The following is a 21,962-nucleotide window of genomic DNA, read 5'->3' as shown; positions in this document are numbered from 1 at the left end:
AAGAATCCAGCTGATAAGAAGTGAGGGCATATGCACAAGAATGCCCACACCTGCAGATAATACCCACTTGACCTGGCTTCAGTGGCTGGATGATCAGAACTCAACTAGAAAAAGAAAGAAGAGGGAAAAAAAAGAGTAATCTGATACAATTTGATAAAGTTGACCTACACCTATAGATGCAGTAGCTCAAAAGAGGGAATGAATCTTTACAGCAAGGATCATTCCCACTCTCTCCACACACAGAGTAAACAGGGATGGGCAACTTGAGCATTGGCTACCCAAAATGGGGAAACTACAAAGGCCAAGAAGAAGTGACTGGCTTATAAGCTTTCAAGAGGGAACCTAGATCCAGAGATCCAGAGGATATGGAGGAAGGTAGAATCTCCACGGACTATTATCCAATCTGTCTAGGCAGGACTGATGAAAGGGGATGGGGATGGCACTCTTGTGGCACAATAGTGAATAATTACTATCAGGACTGACTGTGAGGGTTGGAAATGAAAAGTAGACATTTTGTAGCAAATGGAGGGGAGTGTTTGACTTTGCAGTTCAGGAGTGGAGGTCCCTGGGACCATTAAGGGAGAAAAGCGGAATGCAGGACCCTACCCAGAGAAGCAGTGACACCAGAGATGGAGGCAGAGACGATGATGTGGAGAAATGGAACTACTGGGGACTTTAGACCCAGAGAGAGAGAGAGGGACTGTGTGCTGACGAACAGGGGGCAGGCTTGCAGGGTATACCCTTTGATTGGTTGATGATGCCTGGAGGGGATTTTAACCATGGCAATGAAATGATATACGTTAGGATGAATGTAAAGCTAATGTTCTCCATGTAAACTATCACATAATTCACAAAACATTAAAAAAAAAAAAAAAGTTTTGAAATCCCCTTGTACAAAGAAATACTACTTACTCAGCCAATAGGAAACATGAAATCTTGATACATGCTACAATAGGGATGGAGTTGGGAGACATAATGCTGAGTGAAGTAAGTCAATCACAAAAGGGCAAGTATTGTAGGACCTCACTTATTAAAAAAGGCATCTTAACCCAAACAGTGGTATACCTAGAACCAAAAATGTCTGCCTTGAACATTATGCTTTTTAAGGAACTATCTATAAGGAGCTCTGGTAGTGTAGTGGTTACGAATCGGGCTGTGAACCGCAAGGTCAGCAGTTCAAAACTACCAGCGGTTCCGCGGGAGAAAGAGGAGGCGTTCTGCTCCCGTAAAGATTACAGCCTCGGAAACCCTATGCAGGGTGGCTATGAGTTGGAACCGACTCCACGGCACTTAACAACAACAACATCTATCTGCTAGATAGGAACCTTTGGGGACAGTGATTTATGTTAATGAAAAAGCATTTCAACCACTGTGCCATCAAGCCCCAGAAGACGTGTCTAGTTGGCTGTGTCGCGATTCTCCACGGTTTGGCAGTTAAGTAATGTGGCTGTTAAGTGATGATTTCAAGTAGAGTGGCAAAGACAATTAGTGATGGTAAACTGCCAGCAGAAAGTATTCTGGGTGTAAGCAGATTGTCAGTTCCTAATGATAAAGCTCCAGGTAGAGCTTTTTCAATGCTGTACGCTGGTGGTCCATGAGTTCAGTTCGCTCAGGTTTCTGGGCTGGTACATACCAGTTCTTGTTCCATTTATGAGCAAACTCCACAAGCAACATGAGCTGGATGCCTATAAAGATGAAGCTTCCTATGGCTCCCACGAAGCGCCAGGCTGCAGAGAAGACAATCAAAGAAAAGGAGACGAGGTGACTGATTCATGCGTTTACCTCAAAACGCAGAAAATAACTATCGGCAATTTCTACTGAAAGCTAATTGTACATTAATGCATGTATGGCACACAACCATGAGTGGGTACTACAATTATATGCACTCTGAACAAAGAAAAACTAATGTAAATAATGTCAAATTACTACTGCTAACAAGGGCGTAGTTGGGATTTAGATATAGGCAGTCTGGTTTCAAACTTAGTCTGTACGCTACAACTCCCATATAGCTAACAGATGCAATAATTTATAAAATCCACAATGACCCACAATTTAAAATCAAGAACATCTACCACTTCACAACTCAAAGTTCAAATGTCATTAGATACCACCTATATCTGACAAAGACAAGGGCCTGGCTCTGTTTCTGGCTCTGGTATGGAAAGTTTGTGGCCTTGAATGAGCCACCACACATCCCTGGGTCATGGCTAGGCTACGAAAATAACTGAGCAGACTGGAGAACTTCTAGGCCTCTTCACATTATAAACATAGGATTCAAACAGATAAAAGTACCTCTGTGGGGAATATAAAACCAGTCAGTTTTTGGTCTTTTTTAGACAAAATTAAGACATAGTCTTTGATATGTTCTTTCTTTGCCACATCAATTGCAAGAATGAAAACCATTCTCAGCAACCAGACTGTCGACATTCCAGAGAATGCCAACATGCATCTGAAGGGATGCGCAGTTACTGTGATGGGTCCCAAAGGAACCATGTGGAGGCACTTTCCTCACATCAATGTAGAACTCAGAATCCTTGGATAGAAAAAGAAGAGGCTTCGCGTCAACAAATTGTGGGGAAATCGAAAGGAACTGGCTTTAGCCTGTAGTCATGTAGAATATGATCAAGGGTGTTACACTGAGCTTCTGTTACAAAATGAGGTCTGTGTATGCTCACTTCCCCACTGACATACTTCTCCAAGAGAGAAGGCCTCTTGCTAAAATCTGAAATTTCTTGGATAAAAACTACATCCATAGGGTTCAGGTGTTGTTCAGTATCTTAAACTCAGAAAGACGAATTCACTCTTGAAGGAAATGGCATTGAACTTATATAAAATTCAGCAAGCACAACAGATAAAAACAAGGATATTCGAAAATGTTTGGATGGTATCTATGTGTCTGAAAAAGGAACCATCCAACAGGCCAATGAGTAAGATATAAACACTGTCTAGCTATGGAAAATAGGCCAGATGATTCCAAAGACCTATTGGTGATGCTTTTGATGCAAAAAAATTTATCTAGCCACTGGGGGGAATTAAAAAAGAAAGATATAGTGTTTGGTGTTGTTTTGAAAGGGCTTTCAAAATAGAGGGCTCATTCTACAAAGTAACTGTGATGTTGTTGTTAAGTGCTGTGAAAATTACGACTTAGTGACCTTATATAGGATTTCTAAATTTTTCCTTAGAAACTAAGGAGAGACTAAGGAGCTCTGGTAGCACAGTGGTTATGAATTGGGCTGTGAACCACAAGGTCAGCAGTTCAAAACCACCAACTGTTCCGCAGGAGAAAGAGGAGGCTTTCTGCTCCCATAAAGATTTACAGCCTCGGAAACCCTGTACAGGGTCACTATGAGTCAGAACTGACTTGACGGCACTTAACAACAACAAGGAGAGACTAGTGGATGAGAACCACCAACCTTTCAGTTAGTAGTTCAGTGCTTATCCTCCAGTAACTGTGATAACTGGCACAAATAACATTCCTTCAGTAACTCATGACTGGGTACAAATACCACTATGACAAAGCACCCCTAATATCCAAAAGGCAAGGATCCTTTTGCTCCAAGACTGGATTCTTGCCATAAATTTCAACGAACAAATGTGTAACAGGAATATCCATTTCCCCTTGTGACTAAAGTTTAAAATTTTTAAAACAGTGGCCAAAAGGGATAAAATTTCCTTAGGAGTATGTGAAAAACCAATATGACTGGCTGAACCCTTGGCTATTCGAGGCAGCACGGCTTCCCTGCAAACTGACACAATGTGAGTATTCTCGGTGTCCTGATTTGGAAAGTGACACCATCTGAGTTGAACAATGCTTTAAACCACTATGTCCCCTACCCCATCCCCGCTCCTCCCAAAGCTCATATGACGAAGGACTTCCTACCTTCCTATTTCAGCTGCAATTAATTTTGGCAGGTTCCGTCAGTAAGAAATTTAATCCACTGTTACACAGATTTGCATAAAGTTTACAAACTGGAGGCTGCCTTCCTTATCCCTGTTAGAGCTGAGTGGCTGTACAGCTGGACAGAGCTGAGTTCTGTGGCACTGAGCTTTCTGGGCTAGGGTTAGAAATAGCAAGCTCTCGGGGGCCTCTTCTGACTTGGCTGATGAAGTCACCCTAACATGCCAAACTGGATTTCAAACAAATCTTAAGTGCCTCATTTTCCCTACAGGACAATAACCTTTATAATGATCATTTCAATCCTGTAGCCAGCAGAGTAATACAAGGTCCTCTAACACTCAGCCAGGAAGAAGATGGAAAGAGGGCAAGGGGAGAGAAGAGAGTGGGGTGCAAGAAAGAAGTGGAGAGGATAGATAAAGTGTAGGTAGCAGGCAAGGCAGGGATTTTCATTTGTTTGTTTTTAAAGCCACAAAATAACCAGTAATTCAAAATATCAAAGACACTCTGGATTCGCCTCTGAACAATTTTACAAAAGGGGTAAAAACAAAATTGTTGCTGTTAAGTGCCGCAGTTGGTCCCAACTCATAGCAACCCTATACAGGGTTTCCGAGGAACAACCGGTGGGTTTGAACTATCGACACTGTGGTTCGCAGTCCAGTGCTGATCTTATAGCACCACACCAGGAATAGTCCAAAACAAAATAGGTACAAAAAAAACACCCATTTATACCATTCAGAAGGAGTCCTGGTATAGTGCTGTGGGTTAATGCGCTGGACTGCAAAGATGGTTTGAACCACAAGGTTGGTGGTTCAAGCTCACCAGCTGCTCCTTGGGAACCCTTATACAGCATCACTGTGGATCAGAACCGACTTGTCAGCACTTCACAACAAAAACAACATACCATTCAGAAAGGTTTCCTGATCCGGGATGAAGAAAGCTCCTGAGCACATGGCTGCCAACAGCAGAAGTTTAAAGAACCAAAAGCTGGGGGAAGGGGGGGAGAGGAAATGTATTTAAATGATATTCATGGAAGCACAAAAGATCTCTTAGAAGGTAAGCATGTCCAACCAAGATTCCACCCACTGGTAATATTCTCTCCAAATCGAGGGGAAGTAATTAAGTGACTGAAGAATGCCTTTTCCCTTAATTAGACAGGCTTGGCATGGCCTCTCATTGTGCAAAAACACCATTTCTTTGCAGGACTGGGGAAAGGTCTTGTACAAGAGATAAAGCCCTTTGTCTCCACTGAAATCCTCATTGCTGTAGGTTGTGTTACAATGAGTATTGTACTAGCTCTTCGGACACTATGTGATGACATGTATAAGTTCCACCGTCCCTAAAATCAGGGGTAACAATTTCAACTAGATGAAGAGCTGTGAAAAGGGTCCAATGAGTAGAAGGGATGCCAGAATATAGCTCAGAATACAGCAGTACAAAGACCCAAGACTTACCCATTATGAATATGAGCTCGGCAGCCTTTGCTGTTGTTGATTTTGAGGGTCAGTAAGGAGAAAATAAAGAAGAAACACGCCATTCCAAAACAGACTCTGTAGACTGCTGAGTATCCTACCAGCTTCTCACAGTTGTCACCAGCTTTAAGGCCTTTGCAAATATCTTCAAAAAAGGGAATCTGTGAAAGAGAAAAAACCAGTCTTCTGTTAAAACAGACTAAAAGATGTGCTGCCATAGGGCATTTGTTCAACCTACAAGTCAAAATCCAGAAGTATAAATGCACCATGTATATAAAAAAACATCAAGGGTTAGGAAGAAATATGTATCCACCTCTTCATTTTCTCAGAATCTTTCTTTTAAAAAATGGTGTTCACAAAGTACCACTCACTCAGTCTTCATTAACTGCATTTTCAAAATACTTAAAATATCTTACACAATGACAACAGGTAGTACATGTCTATTAATGTCGAAATGGAAGGATTTCAAGTCCTGGTGTGGCGCTGTGGGTTAATGCCCTGGATTGCAGTTGGTTTGGATGGCAAAGCTGGCAGTTCAAGCTCACCAGCTGCTCCTCGTAAATCCTAATCAGGGTCGCTATGGGTAGGAATCAACTCAAAGACACTTAACAACAACATAGTTAACTGTAAAAACGTGTTTCTAAACTCAATGGCACTTAACCACATAACAAAACAAAACATGGTATCAACATCAGAGTTGAACGTTCTTCAGAACAGAAAATAAGTTGAAAAACACTTTTTGAAGTTACGTTGTAGCTATTACCCACCAAAACATGCATTGCAGGAAGGAGTTGAAAACAATACGTGAGGCAAAATGGAAATGTGATATTAATGAAGAAATACAGCTTCTCTTACAGAAAAGGCATTAAAGAATTAATAATGGCTGAAGTGCTGTGGGCTCAACATTGGGCTGCTAACTGCAAAGCTGGTAGCTCAAACCCACCAAACTGCTCAGAGGCTGTCTGCTCCCATAAAGATCTGCAAACTCCGAAACCTGAAAGGAGCGATTCCACTCTGTCTTCTAGGGTTCTCAGTGTCATAAGCAGCTCAACAGCAGGGGGTGGGAAGCTATTAACATTCCCATAAACAAAAGATACTTAATTAGAGCTCATCTCACTAAATGAGGATTCCCTTTTCTCTTCTCTTCCAAAAAAAGAGCTCCTATTTTTACATCTGAACTGTAAAACATGTTTTTCCAAACAAGTGCACTGGGGAAAAACACATTTTTTTGTGCACTTTAACTACTAGAGCTTGTATTTTCATGACTAGATGTGAAAGACCTAAGGAATATCAACTGTTTTATTTTATTCCATCCCTGCAACTGCAATTTATTTGTTAACAGGGTGACTCATAAAGAGATATGTTACTGTATTTGACTGGGCTACAAAGAAAACTATCATGCTTGGAGGACAGCCAAATAGAACATAGGATGTCAGTTAAATGTGAATTTCAGAGACAACAATAATTTTTTCCGACGTTGGTATTTAGCTCTCTACTGTAAGGCAAAGTCCTGTCAGGACACGCCAATTGTACCCCATACTAAGAAATTTAGCCCAAATCCTGCAGGCAAAAGGAAACATTTTCATTATTATTTGGGGCTGCAAAAATGGATAACACATTGGAAAGGTAACACATGTGAGTTAGTAGGGCCAGTGAGAAACCCTTGACTAAACAGTCCAGGTAGCAGATGAAGAAGGCAAACCAGTGGCAGAAAACAGATTCTATAGAGGTAGAAGTCTGGAGGAGAGCTCAAGTGAAGGGTAGGGGTGGATTCTTCCTTTTCGGGTGGAGGGGTAGAGAGATAGTGATAATGGCTTTTCTATTCAGATGCTGGAGTCTTGGTGTGGGGCTTCAGGATAATGAGCTGGGTTGATTGCAGGATCCACAGTTCAAACTCCCAAATCGCTCCTTGGAAACCCTATACCAGGGTTGCTATGAGTCAGAATTGACTCGACGGCGCTTAATAACAGCAACAACATCCATACCCTATCTTGAATGACTAGGACTGAGTTGATCAGAACTCTACCAGATGAAGAGAAGTGATGGCTGGTCTGATGTTTATTTAAGTTGTCTGGACTCCTGAGCTGTTTTTGCAGTCAGAGAGGACAGACAGAGGAAAGGCAAGTGCAGAGGAGTCGGAATTTTTCACTGTTTTAATTAGAGTGTGCAATCAGCACACTGAAAAGCTTCGCATGGTGAAGTAATGGGAAAGCACACACAAAATGAAAGTTTCAGAGATCCTTCGTGAAGGCTATAGTCACGAAGGAAAAACTATACTTGTTATGCTGTTTCATTTAGGTAAGATTCATTGCTCTATTAATATTCATTAAACACTTTTCCTTGCTTCTCTCATCAACTCTATCAGCAACCCCAGCTATCCTTAAATGACTTCCTGACACCCCACCCTAGCCAGCCTCTGCCCCCACTACCATATATGCCTATTGGCAACTCTTTCACCTCCTCCAGTCCACCTCTCACCTTCCTGCTCTTCTCCAAATCCCCACCCCAACCCACTGCTAGTTCCCTCTCTCCCTAAACTCCATTTCAAGGAGAATGTCAATATTCAGAAAAGGTCAACATAAAGAGATGTTACTATATTTGGTTGTGTTACTTGGATAGGTACCCAGTCAAATATAGTATTTGAATATACTATATCCTATCATACCACCAAATTCCATGTTTCTTCCTATCCATCTCAAATGGGCCTTTTAACTCATCAAAGGGTGAGTATGTGGCATCGCATGTTCCTCCAAAATAAAAGTAAGACAACAACCCCTGCTCCAAATGCTAACCAAGATATCCTTTATGCTCTGTGGGTGACTGGGCACATTTAGCCTCCAGTAAGTGGGGAATATTTTTAGGCAAAAAAACCACCTCCAACTGAACAAGTTAGCAGGGGAAATTTGTTCTGATTAAATATTTGCTGTTCCAGAACTGCAAATTCTCATAGACTCTAGACTTTTTGGAGCCATGGAGAATGGATGAACCCCTAAAACTACTGCCCTGAGATTTTTATCATCTTTAAACCTTGAACCAAAAATATCCCCTGAAGTTATCTTGAAACCAAGTAATAATTTAGCTTAACTAGTAACAAAAAGTTCATCCTTAAGTACTAGACTCTATTAAGAACTATCTTTATGGGACCAACTTGACAACAGCAACTAGAAAGATTAGGTAGGAACTTGAAGGGGTCCCCAGATTTGAGTTGATGTTAACAAAGAGGAACTGCTCAGAAAAGGGAGGTAAGAATGTCTGTACAATTCAAAAGACTGTGTAATCTTGTCATTAAATTGTACATGTAGAAACCATTGAATCGGTGTATGCTTTGCTCTGTATAGTTTCAACAACAAAATAAAATTTGGAGAAATGGGAAAAAAAATAAAGATTTGCTGTTCCCAGCTTCATCTCAGTTTTGTATATATATATCTATATATATATATACATCGTACACAGATTCCACACCACAGGGTGAGGGGAAGTGCCTGCTAAGGGCATTGCCTCTGAGTTTGGCTCTGGGCATCCAAGGGCATGTGTGTAAGCCAAGTTTGCACACTGAGCCTGTGTTGGACTTTCAGTCCTAACGCCACCACTACAGATGTGACCTTGGGCAAGCTACAGACCGTCTCTGAAGAGAGTTCACTTCCACTCTCACCCATAGGGCTGGCTCGCCATGAGTTGGAATCAACAACTGGTGGTTATCTAGCACATACAGGCCTAGCATTGCAGTAAAGTGAGTTATTTAATACGGCTCTTCTAGCCACACTGTTGTTGTTGTTGTTAAGTGTCTAGGGTTCCAACCCATAGCGACCCTGTATAGGGGCTCCAGGGGATGACTGGTGAGCCACAGTTTTTGTAACTTTCAGTAAATGACCTTTTTCATGATGGATCTGGGTAAGAGAAGGTGGGAAAAGATGCTGGAAGGATTATATAATTCAGTTGTGAGTGATTATTAACAGGGTTAATTGTGATTGTAAAAAAAAGACTTGGAAATCTAATAAGGAGACTGGTTAATTTTGCCATCTCAGCAGCAGGAGGGATCCCTCTACCATCCAGGAAAAAGACTTAGGACCTATTTACGGGCCCCCGAAAGGGAGGAGGCACTCTGAAGTCAAAACGGAAGCTGAACTGGAGCTGACTGGATCTAACTTGGGCCCAGAAATAGACCTTAGTACCTTGTGCTGACTGACTCAAGCCCTGAGCTCAGTGACACCCAGTTGACCTGGCAGAGACCCATAGTGGGCACAGACTAGCGCCTAAGCTGCCCAGGGCCTTCCCTCAGGTCAGGCTCAGCAATCAGGTCAGGGTCAGCTCCTCAGGATCACTGCCTGACCCAACTGGAAGCAAAGCCTTCACTAGGGCCATAGTCCAGTGACTGTGGGAACCAGACTGGAACCTAGGAGGCTCCAAGCATACTAGACCAAGGCCAGCATCCGCCATCATTTGGGGGCAATCCTAGCCATGCCAGCATGGTGGTGAAGGCCCTATGTGCAGAGGTGCTCTTCTTCCACCTGCCGTCCTTCCTCCGGGGCACAGGTTGCCTGGCGGTCATTCCAGGCTACCTCTTTCCTCTAACTTCTGGATTTGTACCTTGGCTGCTCCATCATAAGCTGATGGAGCAGCACGTGTGGGCTGTACCCATCGGCCAGGCTACAGTGGTGGTGGCTGGGCATTTGCTAAAGCCCCTCTGCCCATCTCCTTAGTGCTGAACTGTCTGTAGGGCTGATGGGGGACTTTGCCTACCTCCTCACCTACATGGCTTCCTTCAGCTTGGTCTATCTGCTCACTGTCTGCATCCATGGTGCCCTGGGCTTCCTAGGTGGTGTTCTGGCGGTGCTCAAGCAAACCATGGGAGCCTGCATGGTGCTATGAGTGCTCCAGGTGTGTGTCAGGGTAGTGTGCAAGCTGCTGCGGCTGGCCACGCTGTCCCAGAGCCCGCCACTGGTCTCCTCTGGTTTGGGGATGCTCTCCAGCTTTTGCTACCTTCTTCCCAGAGAGCTTGCAGAGCCTGCGGTGGAATTGTTGGCAAACTTAGTGCACAGCTTCCAGGTGAAGATAAAGATATGACAGAAGACAGCACATTCAAGTCAGGATTTCTGTTTTCCTCTGATGTTCCCATAGCTGCTTTGGGCCAGGTATTTTCTACAGTAGCACTTGAGCAAGTGGCGAGGCTTAACCTGGCAGTATCAATAAAGCAGTTCTTTTGGGGGGGGGCGGGTGATTGGCAGGGAGCTAGGGGATGGAACATACCCTTCGGAGCCTGGGGTCCCTATGCATTGAACCTTCTCATCCCAGGGATAGAAAGCTGGGGTACCAGAGAAGTAGCAGAACCAGCACATGAGATCGAGTGGGCACTCCCCAGCCCATAGTGAGTAAAACTGAGTGTCTTCAGTCAGGAGGTTAGATGTGTAATGGGGTGCCTCCCTCCCCACACTTCCTCTGGAGAGCTAGGTTTGTCCACCCACATAGTTAGAGTTGAGTGCCTTCAAGTGAGGTTTAAAGCAGAGTGTAGTGCACTTTGATCATTTATCAGCATCTTAAAAAAGCTTTATAATACTGCAGAAGCCAGGCCAAGGGGCAGGGGGCTTGAGAGCCATGGCTGCAGGCGCAGCTGGTAAGAGGCACTTGGGATCTAAGGACTGTACACTTAACATGCCTGATCCTGAAAGGTAAGCTGATAAGCCCCCTAACAATCCTGATAATCATGAGTATGGTTTGTGACTTTTGTGTAGCTCCCACAATGAATGATCAATTCCAACTGAGAAGACAAGTACTAATGGGAGGGATGGCTGGCGTCAGAGTGGTAAGAAAGGTTCAAGGGCATGTCTGACCTCAGCCTGATAGGAAATAAGAAACATAAGAAAAGAAGGAAAAACAAAAGCAGAGCTAGAAAGGATACAATTCAAGGGAATGTAAAGGGAGGATTATACAAATTAAAACAATGAAACAGTAAAAAGAAGGGGTAAAAAAGTGTAGCTGTTAGACTCAGAGAAAACTCTGGGGAGCTCCTACAAGCCAAAGGAGTTTAGGAGGTGGATGTAGGAGGAATGTACAGGAGATGGAGTTCCTAAGGGCCTTAGTGTTATCTATGTTCAGGACACTCAATCCAGACAGTACTTCATGGAGGCCCTTAACAGAGCTGGACCCTCTACAACAAAGATACGAGAAATCCAATGAAACAGACACAGATGAAGATCCTGGAACCCTAAACTTCAGAGGAAAGGCTAGAGACATGGACTGAGTGCTTGCTGGGAGGAGAAACTGAGCAGGGATGGCGAGAGAGGGAGACTGATTGGTGAACAGCCAGGCAGACATAGTGCCACCATTTTGTAAGCAGCTTGGGCAACAGAAGGTGGCCTGGCAGAGCAGAGTCACACAGGGTAAGGTGCTATTCTTTCTTTTTCCCTATGATCCCACGGTCACCAGGTGTGGCCAGCTTCCACCCTCAGCTACCCACTGCACAGACTCTGCTGTCTGGGAGTTCAGAGCCATGTGGTTGAGATTCACACCAGCGTGAGGTGGGGGCCAGCTGCACTGTTGTGGTGGGACGCTTTGGTGCCAGAATGCTGACAGGCTGCAGAACCCAAAGAGCCACAGACCAGCATTTAGCCAGTCACCCCGCCCCCAGCTGCCCTGAGCCCTTAACAGAAATGCACTTTCTTTACTTCTCTGCTACTCCTTCCATTTTCCCTCTCCTGGTTTGGCTAAGATTTTGTTATTTCTTCTTTTTATTTTATTATTTATTTTTCTGTTCTACAGCTCTATTTTCTGGTCCTTCTTTTTTGTTTTAAGTTATAATTGTGGGTTTTGAGGGGTTTTTTCATCATTTTATTTTCTCTCTTTTTCCATTTCCCTGCCCCTCTTTTTACTTTATAGTTATAATATTCATTTTTTTCTGGTTGCTGCCTGTTTTTATTTCTTTTTTCTCTTCATTATTTGCTCCATTCAGTTTCTTTTTTCTCTTTATTATTTCTCTGTTCATTGTTGGCTCCTTGTTTGTTTTTTCTCTTTTGTTTTCTTGTGTGTATGTGTGGGGGGGAAACAGCAACCATGCCCATACAACCCAGCCACAACTGTATCCTAGTGAGAGGGGGTGGACTACAAGCTCCCCACCTGAATAATGATAGACAGCAGCCAGCACCAGCCAAACATACAGGGAAGGTGACTGAGAACAGTGTGTATTGTTTTCTAACTACACCCACAGGAAACAGTTGGTGAGAGCCTAAGGATACGTAAGCATACAATTATCAATGAAATATAAATACCACAACCCCACAATGACCTGGAGGCAAAAGACTTTAGCTCACATAAAGAAAGAAGAGAGGAAGGCTCACACAAATAAGCCAGATACAGTGCCAGAAAATGGTTTCTGTGGAAAAGGAGGTAATGGAACTAACCGAAAAACAATTCAAAAGAATGATGTTTTTGGTGCCTTCAAAGGATTAACTGCTGTCCTTGAGGTTAGCAGTCCAACTCCTAGCCACTATGCTACCAGAGCTCCTTAGGGGGGGAAATTACCTATAGATAATTACACTGAATGTAAATGGGTTAAATGTATCAGTCAAAAGACAGAGAAAGCCGAATGAGTAAGAAAGAAGGATCCTTCCATAGGCTGTCTACAAAAGACATATCAAAATGATGGAGACAGCCTAAATGCCTATCAATAGAACAATGGCAAAACAAAGTTTGGTACACACATACAATGGACTCCCATACAATGTTGAAGAATAATGGTAAATCTGAGAAAACACTTCACAACATGGATGAACAGTATGCTGAATGAGACTGTTGTTGTTATGTGCTGGGGAGTCGGTCCCGACTCACAGCAACCCTGTACAGGGTTTCTGAGGCTGTAAATCTTTATAGGAGCAGAAAGCCTCACCTTTCTCCTGCAGAACAGCTGATAGTTTCGAACTGCTAAACTTGCAGTTCACAGCCCGATTCATAACCACTATGTTACCAGAGCTCCTTTGAGTGAGATTAGTCCATTACAAAAAAAGGACAAATACTGCATAAAACCACTGTTGTAAAAAGAAAAAGATTTTCCTGAAAAAAGAAATAGTTTGTGATAATTAGCTGGGGTTGTGGGGTGAGGGGAGAATTATTCACAGACTAGAGAGTAGATAAATGCTAACACAGGTGACAGGGCAGGCAATATACAACAAGAGGGAGGTTAGCAGAGGAAAGATGAAGGTAGCTGGAGACACAGGGAGGAATGCAATAAGTGAATACAGGTAAATATAGTTACCTGTTGGAACACCCAAGGGGATTGTAATCATTTAAATGAAACAAAGTATATGATTTGTTGAATGTAAAACTGATGGTCTGCTCTGTGAACCTTCACTCAACTCCCATTAAAAAGTAAAAAAAAAAAGATTAAATGAAACTAAGCTGCAAAGAAAAGTTTTGAGCAGCCGAGTACCTACAGAAACTAACATAACTAGATCTACAATTTCTGGTTTACACTCCTTACTGGAAAACAAACATAGGAGCCCAGAGCCTCTCTCTGCAGTCTGTCCTCTCCTGATATCCCACAATCTTCAGACTTCCAGGACAGTTGGTTTTTCTCCTATTCCACTATCTTCAGGCTTCCAGGACAGTTGGTTTTTCTCCTACGTGGAGCGATCACAAGGTCAAGGGCAGTGTTGTCAGTTTGGTGATACATACACTGAATAGCAGTGGCAAGATGGTTGATAATGAGAATCAGCTTCCAGCCTCCTCAGTTCTCTCCCACCTCAGCAACCAAGACTCAGTTTTCAGTAGGTTATTATCTCGGGGCCCCACTGGGCTCTTGGGTTATTTTAAAAAATAATAACAATCAATACATTTATTTCATCTGTTTATCTTTACATTTTTCGCAGAAGAGTGTATGTACATTATTAAAGGTTAAAAGAGAAACTATAATTCCAGAGTCTGGTTTGATTTGGTCCTTGTTGTTATTTTTAAGTGCCATTGAGGTGATTCCGACTCACAGCGACCCTGTCCCAAGGTCGGTTTGAACCACATGGTCAGTGGTTCAAATTTATCAGCCACTCCTTGGCTATCTTATAGAGGGGTCAATATGAGTTGGCACCGACTCGAAGGCACTTAACAACAACAATAAATATGGTTTCAGAGTAACTGGTGGGTTTGAACTGCCGACCTTGTGGTTCAAACCGACTTTTGCAGTCTATAATACATTATCCTGCAGTGCCACACACATGACCCCTTTGTTATTGTTAAGTGCTGTCGAGTCGGTGTGAACTCATAGTGACCCTGTATAGGGTTTCCAAGAATGGCTAGTGAATTTGAACGGTCGACCTTGCAGTTCAAACCAACATTGCAGTCCAGTGCTTATCCTATAGTGCCACACCAGGACTCCCACATGACCCTTATAGCTCTCAAATCAGCTTGTTTAAGTCTCCTCACACTAACACCTCATAATCTCAAAAACAGGTAGAGATAGAAACTGATGCTAGGGTTCACATTAATGCCCCCAGGAAGAGATCCAGCGCTTTGTCAGGATCAAAGAGTCACATATATGCTTAAACAACTAGCAGACACAACTCTAATCAAACTGCTAACCATGATGAAAACATGTTTGATCCTCCAAACAAGACCACAGGCAGGGGACAGACTCATTATAAAGATAAGAAGGGCTCTTCCAGAGTGCGGATAGGAATCAGATCATTTCAATCTCCCTTTCGAGAAATTAGGTAAAATGGAAGGCAGAATGTGCAAACAAGAAACACACCAGTTTCGAGGCTAAAGGAGGAAAAAGACTTAGTTCTAGTAAAAAGGTAATGATAGCAGTGAGGGTTGGGGCAGATCTAGTGGATAGGATCTGTTGGCTGACTTGATGTGGCGAGTAAATAAAGGCAGGAGAACCCAGAACTAAGAAACCTAGTTTTTTTTTGCAGCTGGTTGAACTGCTGGTCAATCTTGGGCAGGAATCTCTCAAGAAAAGAGAGATATACCTGAGGAGATGGGGCATTCGTTCACTTCATGGCAGGTTGCATCAGAGCTCTCAGTAGCAAGGGGAGGTCTAGGCTAGCAAGGGCACAAGGCTCCAAAATGATTGTTGTTCTGGAGATAAAGATAAATTAACCAGCATCTGAGAGACACAAGGGAGGCAATTAATGTTAAGTACTCACCCCAATGGAATGTGCAGAAGGGGAGGAAGCCCCTGAGGAATGCTAACATTCAGGGTTTGGGATAAAGTCAAAAATACCAGTAGAAAACTGAAAAGGTACAGAATGGGGGAGCTGCATGAAGGACCTCGAAGAAACCAAGTGTGGCCAGAAACTGCCAAGATACCAAATGTGATGCGGACCAAGAAGTAACATTGGATTTGGCAACAAAGAATCATTTTGGGCGACCTTGATCAGAATAATAATATGTCTAGAGCACAGTATGGGCAGAAGCTGGACTGCAGATGACTGAGGAGACACTGGGTAGACTGGGTAGAGATCTCAGGAAATCTAACTACCAAGGGAAGAAGGAGGATTGTGCTGCCGCGTTGGTTCCTTCTCACAGCCACCCTATCGAGGGAGCAGAAAGTTAACAAACTGACTGGTGAGCTCAAATCACCAACCTTGTAGTTCACAGTGCAATACTTACCCTACAGAGCCAACAGTGTTTGATTTTATTTATTTGCAATTCTACAATATATATTTAAATTCTCATTTAAAAATACATGTTGTTGTTAAGGGCCTTTGAGTCAGTTCCTGTATAGGGTTTCCGAGGAGCAGCCAGTGTGTTTGAACTGCCGACCATGCGATCCAGTGCACTATCCTGCAACACCACACATAAACTACAATCAAGATACAGGTAGGGGATAGCTGTCCTAAAGGGACAGCTACTATGACTGCTGTTGCTACTAGTTGCTGTCCAGTCAAATGACTCACACTGACCCCACATGTATCAGAGCTGTTGTTGTTGTTAAGTGCTGTCGAGTCGGTTCCGACCCATAGCGACCCTGTACAGGGTTTCTGAGGGTGTAAATCTTTACGGGAATAGAAAGCCTCATCTTTCTCCCGCGGAGCGGCTGGTAGTTTCGAACCACTGACCTTAAGGTTCACAGCCCGATTCGTAGCCACTACGCTACCAGAGCTCCTTCATGTATCAGAGTAGAACTGTGTTTTCCATGGGATTCTCATTGGCTGATTTTCAGAAGTAGATCCCCAGGCCTTGTTTCTCAGGTACCTGAGTGGGCTTGAACCTTTCTGATTAGCAGCCGGTAAGTTAACAGTTTGCACCACCCAGGGGCTCTTACCATCGCTACTCCAGTTCTAATTTGTTGTTTCCCAAGGTAACCACTGTCCCCAGTTTCAGTTGTGCCTTCTGGATCCTTTTCTGTGCCATCATGCTTTACTCATAGTCTTGCAGATTACTCCCATGTTCAACACAACATAGCAGCATCCTTTTTAACTACGCTTTAGAATTCCACAATCTGGACCAACAATAACGTAGTTTGTTACCTTACTGGTAGGCATTTGAACTGTTTCTGATTTTTCACTATTATAAATAATGTACAATATATGTTCTTGTATCATGGATTGGGTCAGGTACACCCTAGTCTTCAAACTGACATCTTTGCTCTTGAACACTTTAGAACTGCCAAGTTTGTAGTCAGCAATCCAGTGTTTATCCTGCAGCGCCACGAGGGTACTTCTAAATGAGATAATAGGAGGTCCCAATGAAACAATCAGACTTCATCTCAATTCTCATTTCAGAAGACCTTATACAACAAAAACTGCCTCCTCCAACTAAGCGGGCTGGGGAGATACAAATCCTCTTCTAATCACACAGCAGACAAGTTAAAACCACAGCTACAGAGATCTGATGTAGCACTGCAGGATAATGCACTGGACCGCGGGTCACTTTGAACTACAAGGTCGCAGGTTCAAACCCACTTAGCGGCTCCTCAGAAACCCTACACAAGGTCTCTATGAGTTGGAACCAAGTTGAAGGCACTTAACAAAAATAACAACAAAAGGAGGTCTGAACGTGTGTGTGTGTGTGTGTGTGTGTGTGTGTGTGTGTGTGTGTTGTGTGTGTGGCTGGAAAATATGGTTGTTACCCCCCATTTAGAGCATGCTGCTCCAAAATGAATAAGAGTTCTCTAGAACACAGAGGTGCAGGAATTTCCGTAACAAGAGAGATTAGTATCCAAACAGGCAGGTCTTTCTTGTCTGACCAGTTATCAGACAGAGGAAGTGCTTAGTCTAAGCTGAGTCCCCAATGGGCTTCCTTTCTTCTTGAATGCCTGGAACTTAAATGCAATGGTGAGGCAGTCTATACAAATTCAACCTTGCACACTACTTCTTCCTTAAGAGATTTAAAAACACAAACAATGAAAACCCAGTAGTATGTGTATTCTGTATTACACACTTGTTGTTAAGTGCCTTACAGTTGGTTCCGACTCAGAGCGACCCTGTATAAGGTTTTCAAGGAACGGGGCTGGTGAGCTTGAACCTGGTCAGCAGTTGGAAACTACCAGCTATTCCACAGGAGAAAGATGAGGCTTTCTGTTCCCATAAAGATTTATAGTCTTGGAAACCCTATACAGGCTCACTATGAGTCGGTACTGACTCCACGGCACACAACCACCACACCAGGAGGGGGAGGGGGAGCTTCAAAAAGTTGTTCTTCAAAAATTTCATGAACTTTTTGAAGCCCCTTCATATATATAGCACAGGATTTGGTCATCCACTTACTCAGAATCTACGGGGTACAGGTTTTATTCTATGGGAATAAAAGCAGGTGAACAAAGTAGGTCTGCATCCATCCTAGTGGAATGTTGATACACAAAACTATGTGTGTTATACCTTTTAGTTGTTGTTGTTGTTATGTGTCATGCAGTCGGTTCTGACACATAGCAACCCTGTACAGGGTTTCCGAGGCTGTAAATCTTTATGGGAGCAGAAAGCCTTATCTTTCTCCCATGGAACAGCTGGTAGTTTTGAACTGCTGTCCTTTTCGTAACCCGATTCGTAACCACTACGCTACCAGAGCTCCTTATGTATTACTTTTATGTATTTTCATAATTAATTTAGACTACTTATGATTTTTGCTCTACTGGAATTTTAAAGCTTCATACCCCACCCAATAAGACAGGATTCTGAGACTCTCTGGTTATTGGCTCCCTGGTTCTAGTGCTGATAACCAGACAGTGGTAAACATTCAGGTTCTAGCCCCAGGACCATTTTACCAGGAGTTAAGAGGCCCCAGCAGCAGAGGAACAAAATGTCCACATTCATTTTCCCCATCCTCTCTTCTTCCTGATATCAACATATTTGGTTTCATAAAATGAATACTCATTAACTTGTTAGGCCCCCTTGTGGCCTAATCCAGTTGTTGTTGTTGTTATGTGCCATCGAGTCGTTTCCGACCCATAGCGACCCTGTATAGGGTTTCCGAGGGTGTAAATCTTTACGGGAGTAGAAAGCCTCATCTTTCTCCCGCGGTGCAGCTGGTAGTTTCGAACCGCTGACCTTAAGGTTCGCAGCCCGATTCGTAACCACTACGCTACCAGAGCTCCTTGGCCTAATCCAGTAGGAAACCCCAAAAAGATAATCAGGCCTCGAGTTCGATGCAATAGCAAGATGTTATTTCCAACGCGCTGGAGTCCACCTTCACAGACTCCTAAAACAGGAGACAAAGGTGACCCCGACTCACTATACACACAAGTTTTTATAGGGTTTCTGGGGGCAGATTTGTGCAACAGCATATGTACGGTTTCTGATTGGTTGCGTATTCATAATCTACATTTCTACTGGTTTTGGCATGAAGCAAGCATTCTATTCTATAAGTTAATTGGCTTTGGCACAGGATAGAACAATTAATTGTGTGTGGTCAGGATGTTTTCCTAAGACAGGTGTTTGCAGCTGTTGTATTATCACTGCCTGGGTCAGTTTGACCGTTATAAATTTCTCAAGGATTCTTTTTGATATTGAAGTTTTGAAGTCTGGCCTTGTCCTTGGTGGGAACTAGGGAACTAAGGCCTAGTTTATTTGGAAGATTTCTTGAAACCTGACTAAAGTATGGTCAAGTAGCTAGGCAAAATCAGTTGGGGCCTTACAAACTTTACTCAAATGATTTCTTATTTACTTCAAAATGCCACACCAAACAATAATGGACATGTGACCTGTTAAATATGTCATAGAGATAGATGTATTGCTATATTACTCTTGCCTAGTCTACCAATTGTATGGTAGACCAGTTATTTGAAATTTAAGCAAGAAAATGCTAGCACCCTGAGCACAAAGTTTAGGTCATAGAAGCTTTCCTCTTAAAGAGAAGAAAAGAATGATTGTATTAACCCTACATAAATGTTCCGAGAAACAGCTGGTGAGTTTGAACCATTGACCTTGTGATTAGCAGTCCAGTGCTTATCCTACAGCACCACAACAGAACTCTATTCCTTCTCTGTTGTTACATGTGGTCGAGTCAGGTCTGACCCATAGCAACTCTGTATAGGGTGGGTTTCCAAAGAACAGCTGGTGAGCTTGAACCGGCAACCTTGTGATTCAAACCAACTTTGCAGTGCAGCATTATTAGCCCCACAGTGTCACACCAGGATTCCTTCTCTAGAGTGCTTAAAACAAACCAACCAAAAAGAACCCTAATCCACTGCCATCAGGTAATTCGGACTCTGAACTGCTCCTTGGGTTTCCAGAGCTGTAAATCTTTAAGCAGCAGACTGCCACATCTTTCTCCTGAGGAGAGGCCGGTACTCAACCTCTGTGCCACCAGAATTCTTTCCCAGAATACTTATTGCTATTCTAAAACTTGTGCTGTGGGTCAAGCTGTTTATCTTCTGAATGCCATTTTTAGAGCAGTAAATTAAGCATCTGAATTTATATGCCTACAAAAAAAATTTGTGTGTGTGTGTTTTTTTGAGGACCAGTGGAGGAAATCAAGGGAGAACATTGTTGTAGCTTCTAACACTCTTCTGTTGGGTTTAGAAGCCCTCAATAGCTCTAACAAAAACAAAAAAGTTCAACATCTGTTACACAAACATAGCCTGGGGAACCACAAATAAAACCACACTGATGAAAGCCGGCTTGTTGAAAGATAATTTTAGACTGCTTTTAAGACTGTAGAAACAGTCTTGCTGAAACTGAAAAACCACACCCCCAAAACACCCAACCCCTTGTGATTATGCTCAACCATGCTCAACAAAGCAACACACTCCATTCCCTTTTATAAACCTTGTACCTTACCTCAGGTCTGTCTCCACAAAAAGTTGAAGAGAAATTATTCCTGCATGACCTTCCCCCCTAAAGGTCAACAGAGGTAACAGGTAAGCCGACCCACTGTCTCCAGCTAGTGAATGTTGTGAAGTGCCGCCAGTCAGTTCTGATTCAAATTGACCCTAGATAGGATTTCTGAGACTTTAAATTTTAGAGCAGAAAGCCTCATCTTTCTCCCATGGAGCAGCTAGAAGGCTTGAACCACAGACCTGGTGGTTCGTAGTCCAGTGCTTATCATATGGAGCCACCACCCTCCCCAACTAGTTAACAGAGTCCACATATTTTTTAGTTTTCAAATACAAGTGTGCATTCATGCATGGTTAATGTGAGGAGTCTCTTCTCTACCTACACACATTCAACACCCCACCTGAAGTCACGAATGAATTGTGTGGTTTTAAAGTGTTTAAAAAAAATGAACTCAGATTACAATCTAACCAAGTGATATCATCACCTTTAATAAACCCTGTGAAGAAGAGTACCAAGATGCTCACAATATTTAAGCATGTCCCCAGCTTTTGGAGGCTGCTTCATCTTAGTTCACTTTGTGCTGTACCATTTGTCTATTCCCTCTGGCTCTATTTTTATTGGAATAGATACTGTCCATTGACAACTGCAAGTTCTTGTCTGTTTCATTTATCTTCAGGATGCTCCAGAGCTCTTTCTGTGGGCAGTTGCTTAACAGATGCTTTTGATGATTAAAGAGAAAAGCATTCAGAAAACTTTGGTTCCCACATCTTATCATTCCCTCCTCCCATAATAAAACCAATCCTGAAACAGAAATCCACATAACATCTGACACCCTCTCCAAAAGCTTTTGGGTAATGGGATCCTCCCAGACCAAGGACAATAACTATTGTTTCCTATTTTCTGGCTCCTGGCAAGATCATTATTACTGGACAAGGATCAAATCTCTTTGTCCTTGGTTCAGACTCAAAAACAGACTCTCAGCAGGGTATCCATTAGTTCAAATTGCTGCCTCTGGTACAAAATTATTTCCCACCACCATTTTCCCAGCATTCACTTGTGTGTGGGAGGGTTAGGCCTGAGCTGAGAGGAGCGAGGAGTGGGAGAAAACAGGGAATATTGCTTTCTCACATCTGATGTTTAGTCTGCATGAAAAAATAGACCAAAGGTAAAACTGCTTAGTGTCCCCAGAGTGCAGGAAGGTGGGAGGGGAAGACCCAGGGGATTTACAAGAGGAGATCTCAGATTCAACTCCCCTGATGAAAACTATGTTATGACCCAAGTGATCTTTTCTCCTCAGTGTTCCACAAAGGGTTTGTGCTTCACCAACCCAAACCCAATTTTTATCTCAAAATCTTCTTCCTCAGTGCACAAGATACATAAAAGACACAAAAGCAC

The 21,962-nt window shown here is 42.9% G+C and overlaps 1 protein-coding gene across 1 annotated transcript in view; it reads right to left on the bottom strand.

Annotated features, from left to right (window-relative positions):
• Nucleotides 1-21,962, bottom strand: part of SERINC5 (serine incorporator 5) — a 78,334-nt gene that overhangs the window by 37,408 nt on the left and 18,964 nt on the right. The window contains exons 2-4 of the mRNA XM_006875179.1: nt 5,350-5,528; nt 4,800-4,882; nt 1,634-1,727 (exon numbers count right to left, since the gene is read on the bottom strand). Of these exons, the coding sequence (XP_006875241.1) occupies nt 1,634-1,727; nt 4,800-4,882; nt 5,350-5,528 (356 nt within the window). The remainder of the gene's footprint in view (nt 1-1,633; nt 1,728-4,799; nt 4,883-5,349; nt 5,529-21,962) is intronic.

This window comes from Chrysochloris asiatica, unplaced genomic scaffold, assembly GCF_000296735.1.
Source record: "Chrysochloris asiatica unplaced genomic scaffold, ChrAsi1.0 scaffold00313, whole genome shotgun sequence".
Taxonomy (NCBI): Eukaryota; Metazoa; Chordata; class Mammalia; order Afrosoricida; family Chrysochloridae; genus Chrysochloris; species Chrysochloris asiatica.
The sequence above is the reverse complement of the archived record's forward strand: the minus strand, read 5'-3'. Positions and strand labels throughout refer to the sequence as shown.